Raw genomic sequence first — 15612 nt, forward strand, 5'->3', positions numbered from 1 at the left:
GAGGAGGTTGCAGTGAGACGAGATTGTGCCACTGCACTCCAGCCTGGCGACAGAGTGAGACTCCATTTAAAAAAAAAAGAAAGAAAAAAATGATTTATACGTAAATTATATGGTATGTGTGTAGCAAAGAATAATCACCTGCCACCTCCACCCCCTCCCGCCAATCCCAGAGGATGCTGGGTGTGAATCCCCGGAACCTCTTCCCTGGGTTACATGGAAAGGGGAGTGAAGGCTGCAGATGGAACTGAGGTTGCTCATAATCTGCCCTGGAGAAGGTTGATTTTCTGGGTTTCCCTATGGGTCCAATGTAATCACAGGATCTTTGTAGAGAAAGAGGCAGACAGAAGAGGGAGAACAAGATGGGGGGCACCCTTAGGATCCAGCCTGGTGGAGCTCCATTTGAAGGTGGGGAAATGGGCCCTGAGCCATGGATGTGGGCAGTTGGAGAAGCTGGAAAAGGCAAGCAGGAGACAGTTCGCTCCAAGAGCCTCCCAAAGAAACACATCCCTGACAGCACAGTGATGTTAGCCCAACAAGACCCATTCCAACTTCAGATCTCCAGAATTGTAAGACAACACATTTGTGGGTTGGGTTTTGTTGTGTTTTGTTTTGTTTTGTTTGCAACCTCTACCTCCTGGGTTCAAGTGATTCTCCTGCCTCAGCCTCCTGAGTAGCTGGGGTCACAGGCGCCGGCCACCACACCCAGCTAATTTTTGCATTTTTATTACAGACGGAATTTCACCATGTTGGCCAGGCTGGTCTTGAACTCTCAACCTCAGGTCATCCACCTGCCTTGGACTCCCAAAATGTTGGGATTACAGGCATGAGCCACTGGGCTGGGCTTAATAAGATATGTTTTAAAGTGGTCATTGCTTTAGGGGGAAAAGTTCAGGTGAAGAAGATCCCGGATTGCCTGGCCAGGCAGAGATCTTGCACTAGGAAATAGGTGCCTCTACATTTAAAAATGATTAAGATGAAAAATTTCATGTTACATGAATTATACCACAATTTTTAAAAAGAAAGAAAGAAATGAAAAGGATTGCAATGGGAGGCGCAGGCATGGAAGGATGCACCTGGAGCAGGTGTGGGAGTGAGCCCAGCAGATGCCTGAGCATCAGTCCACGCTGAGGGGAAGGCAATGCAAAGTCCTGGGGCACGGGGACAACTGCAGGGCTCTGAAGATCAGTCAGGAGGCCGAGGAGGCCGAGGGTGGGGGTAGGAGTTGAGTGGCAAGGGGGCAGCGTAGAGGACAGCTGGCCAGGCTGCGCAGGGCTCCCTAGGCATCACTGGTGACTTTGGTTTTACTGAGAGAAAAGGGACACTTTGGGAGGGTTTGCAGCAGAGGAGGGACGTGTGTGGTGAGGTTCGGAAGGATCACTCTGGCTGCTCTGTTGTCAGTAGCCATTTGGCAGCTGGGGACAGGTACAGGGGCCAAGTAGGCTCGGCCTTTCTCCAAGCTTGGCAACCCCTTCACCATCTTATCCACCTACCTATCCATCTACCTATCCATCAGCCATCCAAATTACCCACCTGTCTACTATCATTCCTTCAACCACCTACTCACCCGTCCACTTCCCCTCCCACCTTTCTATTCATCCATCCATTTGTCCACCCAGGCATTCAATTAGCATTCACTGTATATCTATTGCTCTCCAGTCACCATATAGAACAGACCTGGACAAGAAGAAAAGCTGGTCGCCAGCTCCTTGTAAGTTTTAATCTACAAAGGGAAACTAGAAAACTGAAGAACTAAACTTTAGGGCAAAAGATAGTTTGTGTCATACAGGTGACACAATCGCCCATTGGTCTGCAATCCCCTGGCCAGGAGGACGGTGGCCAAGAACGAGGGTTGGAGACTAGATGACGGTGTGGTCAAATAATAGACGTTTTATTTCTAGTTCAAAGAAGAGATAGAAAAGAGGTCCAGCTAATAGGTGATTTTTTAAAAAAAATTCTTCACAGCCTTACCACATAACCTCTAAATCCTCAGTAATGTTGGCTCCATTCACAAGTAGCTGGTGTCACTTTGGTGGGGGCTTTGTAAGGAAGTGGGCAGGTGTCTTTCAAGGAAGATGCAGGAGAAGAGCTGGTCTTCCAGTTGTGGAGGGGAATGGAGTTACAAGAAGAAAACAGCGAGGTTCAGTGAAATGCAGTGGGAACACGAGCTCAGCTCAGGGGCAGGAGCTCCGGGCCTTAGAGAGCAGGGTGATCCTAAAGTGTTCACACAGAAACCAGGCGATAGAGGGCACCAGCACCCGCCAGACACGAGGTAGGGCCACTGTCACCGCTATGCCAGGGCCTGCAGAAGCCTAAACCCTGAAAAAAGGTGGGGCCCCCTACCTACATATCAAGGAAAACATATGTATGCTATTACATGCTGGTCTCCAACAACTGCTAAAATTGTTCACTGATGATGAATCAGTAGTGAACTGAATCCATTTCCTAACAAGAAGCCCTGTTCTAGAATAACTATGTGACAGTTGGCTGCGCCACTGTCTGTGCACGGTGGGCGGGTGTTCTGCTACATAGGCCTCTCCACACCCAGAGGGACTGAGCTGATTTCTGCTCCTCTGAGAATTTGTGCATAGAGGCTCTGAGAAAGCAGTCACCTCAAGCCTCTCCATCCTAGAGAAGGCAGAAGGACAAATGTCTCCTGCTGGTACAAAGTAGGGAGTGGAGAGCGGCCGGTATTCCAAACACCAGTGCAGAGGGAACGTGTGCATGTTTGGGAGTGAAGGAGGCAAGCAGGGGCTCGGGTGGTGAAAATCCATCTGTAATGGTAGACCAGTTGCTGGTTGTTCACAGCTAGTTTGATTAATATTGGGGTGTGCTTGGGGTTGAGAGAAAATCTCAGCCCTTTAAGAGTACAGAGTTTGAATGGGTTATGAATAGTGGGAGAGGGGAGAATGGAGATGAGAGAAAATACAGGAAGGGGGAGGGGGCACCAGGAAGAAAAGGAAAAGCAAAAGAGGCAGGGAGGGGAAGGGAAGGGGAAATTGGAGGAAGGGAGAAGGAGCTCACATAACCTCCAGCCATGCTGCTCACACCAGAGGGTTTTTTTTTTTTGCAGGGGCAGTGGGGATAGGAGAGGAGAGAGAGTTTATTCAAAGTTAATTTTGTTTTCAAATGTCTCCTGTTATTTTTCAATAAATAATTATATTTTGAATACTTGAAAAACACTCCTTTCACAAAGTTCTTCTTTAATTGGGTCTCTACAGGCCTCTCCTTTGCTGTGCCTCTGCTGGCAGTGCCCACAGCCACACTGTTAGACAACATTTCTTCACCATTCCAGTGAGGGTGTATGTGTGCCCGCCCACTTCTTGCCTGTTACTCTCCACAGTGTGCCAAGAGTGTCCCTGACTCCTCGCCCTGTGCACCTTCTTTGCCATCTACTGTTGCTACTAACAGCCTTGCAGATCGGGGTTGGTGACTGTCCTGAGATCACAAGACCGGGCTGAGGACAGGGAGGGGGAGGGAGAAAGGTGGGGGGTAGGTGACTGGGGCTTCATGCAGGCTTCAGGCAAGTGGGTACCTGCTCTTAAGGATGAGGTGAGGAAGAGGATCCCTGGGATGTTACCCCTAGTTTGTGGGAGACCCCAGCCTGAGATCCCAGGCCAGGCACTGGCTCACAGGTGACAGCTCTACAATGCTACCTCCCACCTTCTACTCCAGGACCCTTTCCTGAACACCCAGGACCCAGGAGGAATTTGGTGTGTGTCCCATGATAAATGCCTCTTTTTCCTTTTGTTGAAGGTCCTATGTGTTCATCTAGATTTGAAGTCTCAGGAGGTCACACACTGGCTTGTCTGTTTTGTACCTCGGAATTTGGTAGATGTTGCTAAAAGTATTTGTGACATGAATCCTCCTGTTAACGCTGTTAACACTAAGTGGACCCCAGAGGTCCCTGGTACCATCAAGTATCTCACCCCAGACAGTCAAGGGGAGATGGGAGCAGAGATCCAGAAGGTTGAAGGATTCTGGGATGGAGCCACCCCCTCTGCCAACCTGGCCGGGTCCAGGAAGTCTGGGGACACAGAAGCGAGGGTTCTAATGGGCCTCTTCCCCTGTCCTGGACCTCACCTGCGTTTTTCTCTCACAGGTGCTCACTCTCTTTGCTTTGACTTTGCTATAAAATCATGGTCCAGACCAGGGCAGCCCTGGTGCAAAGCACAGGGCTTCATGAATAAAAATATTTTCCTTCAGTATGACAGTGACAGCAACATGGTCAAACCTGTGGGCCTCCTGGGGAAGAAGGTAAATGCCACCATCACATGTGGAGAATTGACCCAAAAGCTGGGAGAAGTGGGGCAAAACCTCAGGATGCTCCTTCTTGACATCAAACCGCAGATAAACACCAGTGGTAAGTGTGGAATGGAGGCAGGCAGCAAGAGAGGGGAGGGAAGAGCACAGGTGGGGAGGGGCTTTAGGTGTATTTGTGTATTGATTGATCATTGGCCCAATCATAGAGGCACATAGGACCCAACGGGCAAGAAAGGACAAGTCCAGGCAGAAAGAATACAGGCCTCTAAATGTGCAGAGAAACACTTGACCTGTTGGAAGATGATGGACTTCTTAAGAGTTGAGGATGATGGCTTTGTGTCTGGATTGCAGGTCCTTCCACTCCGCAGGCCAAGATGTTTTGTCAATGTGAAGCAGAACGATGCACTGGTGCGTCCTGGCAGTTTGCCATCAATAGAGAGCAATCTCTCCTCTTTGATATGATGAACATGACCTGGACAGCAATTAATCATGAAGCCAGCAAGATCAAGGAGACATGGAAGAAAGACAGAGAGCTGGAAAAGTATCTCAGGAAGCTCTCAATGGGAGACTGCAATCACTGGCTTGGGGAATTCTCAGAGCACTGGGAGGTGATGCCAGAACCGACATTCATGGCTCAGAAACTCTGACCACAGAAAAATTATCACATTGTTTTTTGTTTGTTTGTTTGTTTTTTGAGATGGAGTCTCACTGTGGTCACCCAGGCTAGAGTACAGTGGTGCGATCTCGGCTCACTGCAACCTCGACCTCCCAGGCTCAAGCGATTCTCCTGCCTCACCCTCCCAAGTAGCTGAGATTATAGGCACCAGCCACTATGCCCATATAATTTTTGTATTTTTAGTACAGATGGGGTTTCACCATTTTGGCCAGGCTGGTCTCCAACTACAAACCTAATGTGATCTGCCCCCCCTCGGCCTCTCAAAGTGCTGGGATTACAGTCACGAGCCACTGCACCTGGCTAATTTTCATATTTTCAGTAGAGACAGGGTTTTGTCATGTTGGCCCGGTGGGTCTTGAATTCGTGGCCTCAAATGATCTGCCCACTTGACCTCCCAAAGTGCTGGGATTACAGCATGAGCCACCAAGCCCAGCCACAAGTAGTTCTTTTCTGATAAACACTTTAAAACTAAATGAAAAAAAAGTGTGTGTTACTAGTTTTTTGTTTTATTTGTTGTTGTTGTTTTTTTTATTTTAAAACAGACACACCAAACATGTTTCTAGAGTAAATGTCATGTGGAAATCTTTCTTTTTCTCCTCCATTCTCAATGAGGATATGGTTGTAAATTCTTATTATCTGGTAATTTTTATCAGAACTATACAAATTATAAACGTATTTACAACTGTTTTCAGACTATCCCTTCTATCATAATCATACAACTGGATAAAATTGGCAAGTATTTTTTGTTTTATTCCTTTATTTTTATTTTCATGGTTTCACAAGAATATAATGTACGTAATCTGTCTTTCATTTTAAACCTAAAGTCTTCCTAATTTCTTCTTCATAGTTTCAACAGAAATAAAGGTAACAATTCAACGCATCTGTCCCTTCAATAAGAAGATATTTTATATATTTAAAAAACAGATTAATAATTTTTAAATACTTGCTATCACAAGAAAATTGTATCTAATAAGAAGAACTAAAGATCTGGCTGATGATGCACTAGATTTGGTGGGGGCTTTGTGTGTGTGTGTGTGTGTTTTGTTTGTTTTTGGGACAGGGTCTTGCTCTGTTGCCCAGCCTCGAGTACAATGGTATGAACACAGCTCACTGCAGCCTTGAACTCCTAGGCTGAATCATCCTCTTGCCTCAGCCTCCCATGCTGCTGGGACCACAGGTATGCAACACCCCAGCCAGCTAATTTTTAGAGTTTTTAATAGAGATGTGGATCTCACTATGTTGCCCAGGCTGGTCTCAAACTCCTGGGCTCAAGTGATCCTCCTGCTTTAGCCTCCCAAGTTACTGGGATTACAGGCATGAGCCTCTGTGCCTGGCCTCTTTTTTTAAATTATTATTATTTCTATTTTTCAAGCTAGGGTAGCTATGCAGTAACAGAAAATTCTAGTTATTTTAAAAACAGGATTGTAAGAGAAGCATGTTAATATAATTGGGTTTTCTCCTTTTTATAATTTTAACATTTGTGATCCAGGGAGTAAATGTGCAGTTTTGGTATATGGGTATATTGTATTACACTGAGGTTTGGCCTTGGCATATGCCCCAATCAACAACTGCTGTTTTCCTGGGATAGTCCTTGAGGAATCCCAAAAGTACCTGGAGAGCTCCCTCTTAACGTCCTCGCCACCAGCCACCACTGACTCATTCCTGATGGCCCTCTTGATGATCATGACGGCATCATGCGGGACCACTCCATCTCCTCCATAAACTGCTCAGCACTGCCACGGAGGATGAAGGTGCATGTTTTGGCCTTGGGGCAGCCAGTAAAAAAACTGTACCTCTCACCTTTAATCTGGGTCTCTTCAAACATGTGGCATCGACCCAGCTGAGACAGCATTGATCTGCTGAGAGAGCATTTGCACTGGTCTGGATTGAGCCTCCATAGGCCCTCATAGTCCTCTTCAGATTCCCCTCAGGTACTTGGCCGGCAGAGAACATGTTCCTGTTAGAAAAGCACTGGTGGCCATAACCCCAATGAGGAGTTTGGACAAGACAATGTGGGCTCCAGAATAATGGATCCCCTTTAACTTGTCATAGAGAATGTTCCACTCAGCATCGACAATCGCCTGATAATCCTCAACAGTGTGGACTCTTATGTCAGCATTATCTTTCTCAGCTTTCAACTCGAGCTCGACATTCAAAAGGGCAATCTCGGGATTGTGGTGTTTCTTGGGGGTTGCATTTCAAACTCAGCATAAGAGAAAGTCTTGTTGAATGCAACATCAGATACCAGCTGAGAATCCTTGAGGGCTCCACCCTGTAGCTTCTTGATTCCAATCATTTTAAACTGAAGCAAATCATCAAGCATCATCACTGCATCCACCACCATCTTAGCAAAGAAAGCTTTCTGCTGTGAGCTCCAGAGCAGTCCCAGCACACTATTCCAGCAGCTTCCTCTGCTCCATTTTATCTGCCTTCTTCACAGTCAAAGCAATCTCTTCAATCTTGTTAACTGCCAGCTAGGTGGCTGTGCAGAAACCTCAAATAATGAGCTGAGGGTGTTAACCTTCCTTCACCTACAGTTTCACCTGTTTCAGAAACTCGGCAAGGTCACTGAGGTGGTACCATCACCAACCTCAGCATCTTGGGATTTGGCAATGTCCACTAAAGTCTTTGCTGCAAGGATGGACAACATCAAGAATTTTCAGAATTGTGGCCACATCATTAGAAATTGTCACTTTGCCTCTGCCATCCACAATAAGTTTATCCATGCCATGGACACCCAGGGTGGTTCTTACAGCCTTAGCAATCACCTGGCAGGCACTGATGTTATTCACAAGCTGGAGGAAGCCTTGGGAGCTATCAGTCCCCTCTTTCAACAAGATAACTGGTGTGGGCATCATTTTAGCTTATTCAGTGGCCCGCTAATCTCCTTTCTTCTCCATGACCGGTCCGCCCAGCAACCCATCCACTTTTTGACTTTTTAATAATTGATATTCTGGCTGGTATGAGATGGTATCTCATCATGGTTTTGATTTGCATTCCTCTGACAATTAGTGATGCTGAGAATTTTTTTATGTTTGTTGGCCACTTGTACGTCTTCTTTTAAGAAGTGTCTGTTCATGTTCTTTGCCCACTTTTTAATGGGGTTATTTGGTTTTTGCTTGTTGAATTGTTTAAGTTTCTTACAGATTCTGGATGTCAGATCTTTGTTGGCTACACAGTTTGCAAATATGTTCTCCCATTCTGTAGGTGTCTGTTTACTCTGTTGATAGTTATTTTCTACCCTGCAGAAGTTCTTTAGTTTAATTAGGTCTCACTTGCCAATTTTTGATTTTGTCACAATTGCTTTCAAGGACTTGTTAAATTTTTTTTCCCAAGGCCAATGTCCATAATGGTATTTCTGAAAATTTCTTCTAGGATTCTTATAGTTTGAGGTCTTATATTTAAATCTCCAATCTGGCTGGACATGGTGACTCAAGCCTGTAATCCCAGCACTTTAGGAGGCCAAGGCAGCTGGATCACCTGAGGTCAGGAGTTCGAGACCATCCTGGGCAACATGGTGAAACCCCATCTCTACTAAAAATACAAAAATTAGCTGGGTGTGGTGGCGCACACATGTAGTCTCAGTTACTTGGGAGCCTGAGGCAGGAGAATTGCTTGAACCCAGGAGATGGAGGTTGCAGTGAGCTGAGATGCTGCCACTGCACTCCAGCCTGGGTGACAAGAGCGAGACTCCTTCTCAAAAATAAAAAAATAAATAAGTCTTCAATCCATCTTGAGTTGATTTTTTTGTATGGTGAAAGTTAAGGGTCCAGTTTCTTGTTCTGCATATAGATAGCCAGCTATGCCGGCACCATTTATTGAATAGGGAGTACTTTTTCCCATTGCTTATTTGTGTCAACTTTGTCAAAGATCAAATGGCTGCAGATGTGCAGTTTATTTCTGGGTTCTCTATTCTGTCCCAGCCATTATCCTAAGCCAATTCATTCAAGAACAGAAAACCAAATACTGCATGTTCTCACTATGTACCAGTACCATGCTGTTTTGGTTACTATAGAATAGCTAGAAGTCAGGTGATGTGATGCCCCTGCCCTTTTTTTTTTTTTTTTTTGGATTGCTTTGGCTAATGGGGCTGGTTTTGCATTCCATATGAGTTTTAGAATAGTTTTTTTTCTAATGATGTGAAAAATAACATTGAACGTGTAATAGGAATGGCACTGAATCTGTAGATTGCTTCGGGCAGTATGGCCATTTTAATGGTACTGATTCTTCCAACCTATTAGTGTGGAATGTTCTTCTATTTGCTTGTGTCATCTATGATTTCTTTCAGCAGTAGTTTGAGGTTAACCCTGTAGAGATCTTTCATTTCCTTGGTTATAAGTATTCCTAGGGGTGCGCACGCGCACCTAGGTGTGTGTTGTAAATGGGATTACATTCTTGATTTGGCCATCAGCTTGAACATTATTGGTATATAGAATAACTAATTTTTGTACATTGATTTTGTATCCTAAAACTGCTGAAATCATTTATCAGTTCTAGGAGCCTTTTGGCAGAGTCTTTAAGGTTTTCTAGTTATGATCATATCGAAAGTGAAGAGAGATAGCTTGACTTCTTTTCCTATTTGTATGTCGCATCTTTGTTTCTCTTGCCTGATTGCTCTGGCTAGGACTGCCAGTACTATGTTGAATAGAAGTGGTGAGAGTGGGCATTCTTGCCTTTTTCCTGTTCTTAAGGAGAATGTTTCCAGCTTTTGCCCATTCAGTATGATGTTAACCGTGGGTTTGTCATAGACAGTGCTTATTATTTTCAGTTATGTTCCTTCAGTGACTTGTTTGTTGAGAGTTTTTGCCATGAAGGGATGTTGAATTTTTTTGAAAGCTTCTTCTGCTTCTATTGAGATGATAATAATGGTTTTTGCTTTTAATTCTGCTTATGTGGTGAATCATATTTATTCCTATGCATATGTTAAACCACCTTGCATCCCAGGAATAAAGAAAGTAGGCAACTATTGTCAGGCAGTGGACAACAGGCCATGTAAGACTGTTATCCTTGAGAGAAGGGAAATTCCCATGGTGAGCCCTACAACTGTCTGCCTGGGGACAGTTCCCCATGTGAGCTGAAGTCCAAGCAGAGCACAGGGGTCTCAAGAGGCATAGAAGGCAGAGATCAGAGCTTGGGGCAGCTAAAGTGGCTGAAATTTGCAGGACAGGGAAATTCACCGAAGAGGGAATTGCCAAGGGGACAGGAGGGGAAGAGGTCTGTGGGGGAGTCCTTGGCCAGACATACAGACCACTAATGGAACAGAACAGAGAGCCCAGAAATCAGCTCACACATATATGGTCAACTAATCTTTGACAAGGGTGTCAAGAATATGCAATAGGGAAAGGATAGTCTCTTCAATCAATGGTATTGGGAATACTTGGTAACCACATCCAGAGAATGAAATTGGACCTTTATCTTACAACCTATACAAAAATTAACCCAAAATGTATTAAGATTTAAATCTAAGACCTAAAACTGAAACTACTAGAAGAAAACATAGGGAAAAGCTTCTTAACATTGGTGTTGGTAATAATTTTCTTGATATGACACCAAAAGCACACAAAAGCAAAAATAAACAACTGGGACTATATCATACTAAAAAGCTTCTGCACAACAAAGGAAATAATCAACAGAGTGAAAAGGCAACCCACAGAATGGGAGAAAATACTTGCAACCCATATATCTAATAAAGAAATTAATATTCAATGTTGGTCTTTAACACAGAAAGAATTCATACAACTCTTTTGCAAAAACAAAAACAAAATTTGAGTTTTAAAAGCTGGCAAAGGACATGAATATACATTTTTTTCAAAGAAAACATACAAATGGAAGACAAATACATAAAAAGGTGCTCCACATTACTAATCATCAAGGAAATACAAATCAAAATCACAATGAGATATCACCTTGCATCTGCTAGAATGGTGATCATTAAAAAACACACACACACAAGTGTTGGTGAGTGTGTGGAGAAAAGGGAACCCTTGCACACTGTTAGTGGAAACAGTAATGGGTATAGCCATTATGGAAAATAGCAGAGAAAACGGTTCTGTTAGAGACAGAACTAACATATGACCCAGCAATCCCACTTCTGGGTATGTATCCAAAGGAAATGAAATCAGTATCTCCAAGAGTGATCTGTACCCCCATGTTTATTGCAGCACTGTTCACAGTAGCCAAGATATGAAAACAGCCTGTGTTCATTGACAGGCCAATTAAGAAAATGTGATATAGACACATAAGTAGGTAGATATAAATATACATAGATTTGTAATGGAATATTATTCAACCATAAAAAGGAGGAAATCCTGCCATTGGTGACAACATGGGCGAATCTGGAGAGTGTTGGGACATTATGATACTTAAGTAAACTAGACGTCAAAATACAAATACTACATGATTTGCCTTGCATGTGGAATCTAAAAAGTCAAACTTAAAGAAGCAGAGAGTAGAATGGTGGTTGTCATGGCCTGGGGGAGATGTTGGTCAAAGGGCCAAACTTTAAAGTTGGTCAAACTTTCAGTCATGAGTTGTATAAGTTGGATCTAATGTACAGCATGGTGACTATAGTTAATAATACTGTATTGTTTACTTAAAATTTGCTGAAAGAGTAGACCTTAGGTACCCTCACCAAACACACAACACACGCAATGGTAACTGTGTGTGGTGATGGATATGTTCATTAATGTGATTGTGGTAATCATTCACAATGCATATTTACGTCAAATGATCATGTCATATATGTTGAATATATAAAAATTTTTTTTTGAGATGGAGTCTCACTCTGTCACCTGGGCAGGGGTGCAGCAGCAAGATCTCAGCTCACTGCAACCTCTGCCTACCAGGTTCAAGGGATTCTCCTGCCTCAGCCTCCCGAGTAGCTGGGATTACAGGTGCTTGCCACTACACCCAGTTAAATTTTTTTTTTTTTTTTTGTGGTATTTTTAGTAGAGAGGGGTTTTTCTCATGTTGGCCAGGCTGGTCTCGAACTCCTGACCTCGTGATTCGCCTGCCTCAGCCTCCCAAATTGCCGGGATTACAGGCATGAACCACTGCACCGGCCTACAATTTTTGTCAGTTATACCTCAGTAAAGCTGAAAAACGCAACAATAGCAAAGCCAGCTGGGATAGAAAGCAGGTTAGATGACAGACTCGAGATCTGAAAGCTTCATGATGTGATGTCAATGAGCTGAGAGAGAATGATCCCAGCCAACCCTTAGGAGCGTCTAGCGCACACTTGTCATTGTGCCAAGTGCTTTACATGCTGTTTCACTTTATCCTCCACACTGTGGGAAACAAGTTGAGGCAATTATTCCCGTATTACAGAGGGGTGATCTGGTGCTTCAGGAGGGTAGGTGACTTGCCCAAAGTCACACAGCCAGCAGGGGTTGGACACTGCTGTCATGGGCCACACTCAACACTGTGCCATACTAAGCACTGAGGTGCCTGAGGTTCAATGGCATTTTTAAAATATTTAAAGCACTATCACTTGGGAGTAGGTATAGATTGCTCTGAGAGGTCCCAAGAGAAGAAGCTAGGACGAATACTTGGAAGCTACAAAACAGATTGTAACTGAATATAAGGAAAACATTTACTGAATAGTAAGAGTTGCCCAAAGATGGAAGAAGTTCTGGTGTGTGAAGGTGAAACTAGCTCAATTTCCCCAGAGAACTGATGTTTGCCATTTTTTCTCTTAAACATAGAAATGGACCCTGCTTTTCTTAATGCTTAAAACTTAAATTTGTCTTTTCTAAATTTCTTTTTCAGGAACTTTCTGACTTTCAGATAGTATTGAGGAAGTGAAATCACATCACTGCGTCCAAATAAGGAGACACCAGACTCCTCTCCTTACTCTCCATAATTCCTGTTTTCCTCACCAACCATCTGCTTCCCATCAACCAATTGTTCTTCTTACCCCTCCTTAATGCATGTTTTTCTGTGGGTAGCTACACCCCTTCCCCACTACGTACACCCCCAATTTTAGTTGGTCAGACATTTGAGACTTACTTCAACTTATTTTTATTTGGCAGCACCAAAGAAAGCCTTCTTCCCCCAAAATACTCAATCCAGTGATTGGCTTTCTGTGCTGTAAGCCACAGGACATAGACTGATGCCCTGGCATTTCAGTAACAAATTATTGCATTCCCTACCTCTGAATTGGGGGTAATACTAGCACATGCTGCATAATTGTTGTTTTAAATAAATAAATGACTGTGCAGAACTCAGAACAGTTCCCGGTAGAAGGCCACATAGGTACTCACGGGAGAAATTTGAGACCAGAAAGTGTTAGGCAACTCCTGTCTTCACCCACCACCATCAGGGCTCCGTATGCACTCTTCTCTACATGCTGCTTTCACTGTTCCATTTGTCCTTCTCTGCTGAACAGCTTCTCTACGCTCCTATCCCATTCCATGTCCCCTGGAGCTCACCTGGGTTCCCAGCTACACTTCCTTCCTTGACTCAGTTTGTCGAGTCAGTTTGTTGAGTCAATTTGTCTTGTCACTTTGTTTCTCAATTCTGTTTTTACATTACTTGGAGAGAGTATCTACTGGATCTGCTTGAGCCAGGTATTCATTCTTGATTCCATCCCTATCGAACAGGGAGTGTGGTCACCTGGGGACTGGGGCTGCCCCTTCCAGGGATGTGGGCAGAGCAGACTCCATGAAAGGGGTATGGAGAAGGAAGCATCTTAGTGTAACAACCACTCAGCTAGGATGCTGTAAATGAGATTCAGGCTTCAAGTGGTTTCATGACTTCTACTCTTAGGAAAGGCCCTTCATTTCTGTTGTAATAACAAAAACAACTAGTATTTATTGAGCTTCTACCATGTGTTAGATGTCCTCCTAAGCACTTCACATGCACTGACTTAGCTTATTTGATGCCTGTAAAAATATTTAAGATGGGAAGTAGTGGGGAGAGGAAGGCAACAAAAAACAATGATCACTAGGGTGTTACTATAGATTGGAAGTTTGTAATCCCGCAAAATTCCTATGTTGAATCCTAATGTGATGATATTTGGAGGTAGAGACCTTGGCAGATGATTAGGACAAAAAGGTGAGGCCCTCATGAATGGGATTAGTATTCTTGTAAAAAAATTCTCAGAGAGCTCCCTAATCCCTCCCACCAGGTGAAGACTCGGCGAGAAGACTGTGGTCTATGAACCAGGAAGTGGCCCTTACCAGACATCGGTGTCTGCCAGCACCATGACCGTGAACTTCCCAGCCTCTAGAATTGTGCAGAATAAATTTCTGTTGTTTATAAGCCTCACAATCTGTGGTATTCTGTTACAGCAGCCCAGCCAAGATATGTGTCATCTCATTCCAACATTCAATAAACTGACCTACAAAGTCCAAATCTCAATTTGATCCACTCTTATTCTTAATGATCTGTCTTATAAAAGAAAAACACATCTTCATCTTTCCAGACCACATTCCTGACATTTTCATCCTTACATAAAAATTCTTCTGTCCATTGGTAAGATTTTGATGTTTCAGCTTTTAAAACAAAGATAGCTTATTTCTCGGAAAAAAAAAAAACAAACTGAAAGAAGAACTAGAATAAGAAGATAAATTATAATGCACAATACAATAAAACTTGGTTTTTAAAATAGCCTTATTAACATATAATTGAATATAACAAACTATACTCACTTAAAATGTACAATTTTATGAGCTTTGATCTATGTATTCACCAGTGAAACTATCACCACAATCAAGATAATGAACACACCCGTCACCTGCAAAATTTTCATGGGCTTCTCTGTAATCCTTTCCCTTCCTACTCACACTCACACTCAGAAATCACAAGGTTTCTCTACTCTGGCTGTTGGGAACATGAGCTATTCCCTGGCCAGCACAAGCGCAGAAGTTTTTCTGCCGGCTTTTTGCTAGTGGCTGCCTCTCTGCCTTGGGATGTTTCCTCACATGCATGTACCTGTTCAAACTTCAGCTGAAGACTCAGGGGAACCCTGCACAGATCTCCAGGGCGCCCTCCTTCCACTGCACTCTCTCCTCTCTAGTCTCTAGGGCCCTGGCCTCCCTGAATCCTCAGCTCTATTTTCCAACTCACAGAGATTGCTGGGCCTTTGGGTTCCCCTGTCTGCACTGCAGCTTGGAAACCCTCTCCAGGCAGTAAGCCGGAGCAAACGGCATGTTGCTTCCTTCATCTCCCTTCTCTTGGGCCCTGCATTGCCTGTTTCCCAATGTCTGAAAACCATTGTTTCATACATTTTTTCTCATATTTTTCATTTCAGGTTACAGAGTAAGTCCAGTCCCTGTTGCTCCCTCTTGGCTGAGGCAGATGTCAACACTTATTTTTAAAAAATAAAAAATCATTTACAACAAGCTCGCTAAAAAAAAAGAAAATCAACGGATGTAAAGTCTTACAAAGCATAAAAGTAAATATTTCCCCTTCAGTACTTGCAATTCACAGCCCAGAAATAACCACTGCTCATGGTAAACACAACATTAAATAATTTCCACTTCTCCCAAAAAGACCTATTGCGAAGTTGCAGATGCAGGAACTTCTTTGGAGGTGCTGGAAGGATTTAGTAATGAATGCCCCTGGCTGGGCGTGGTGGCTCACACCTGTAATCCCAGCACTTTGGGAGGCCAAGGCGGGCAGATCACAAGGTCAGGAGTTCAAGACCAGCCTAACCAACATGGTGAAACCCCATC

General features: G+C 43.7%; 1 protein-coding gene and 1 pseudogene across 1 annotated transcript; one reads left to right on the plus strand and one right to left on the minus strand.

The window, feature by feature from the left end:
* Positions 1–1860: 1860 nt before the first annotated feature.
* RAET1E (retinoic acid early transcript 1E) lies at positions 1861–4907 on the plus strand. The gene is made up of 4 exons (XM_017505732.2): positions 1861–1866; positions 3270–3426; positions 4100–4360; positions 4612–4907. Exons 1-4 carry the CDS (start codon positions 1861–1863, stop codon positions 4905–4907), a joined length of 720 nt encoding a protein of 239 aa, XP_017361221.1.
* Positions 4908–6277: 1370 nt separating this feature from the next.
* On the minus strand, positions 6278–7901 carry LOC108287376 (annotated as a pseudogene).
* Between the last annotated feature and the right edge of the window lie 7711 nt (positions 7902–15612).

Source organism: Cebus imitator, unplaced genomic scaffold, assembly GCF_001604975.1.
Source record: "Cebus imitator isolate Cc_AM_T3 unplaced genomic scaffold, Cebus_imitator-1.0 Scaffold341, whole genome shotgun sequence".
NCBI classification, from domain to species: domain Eukaryota; kingdom Metazoa; phylum Chordata; class Mammalia; order Primates; family Cebidae; genus Cebus; species Cebus imitator.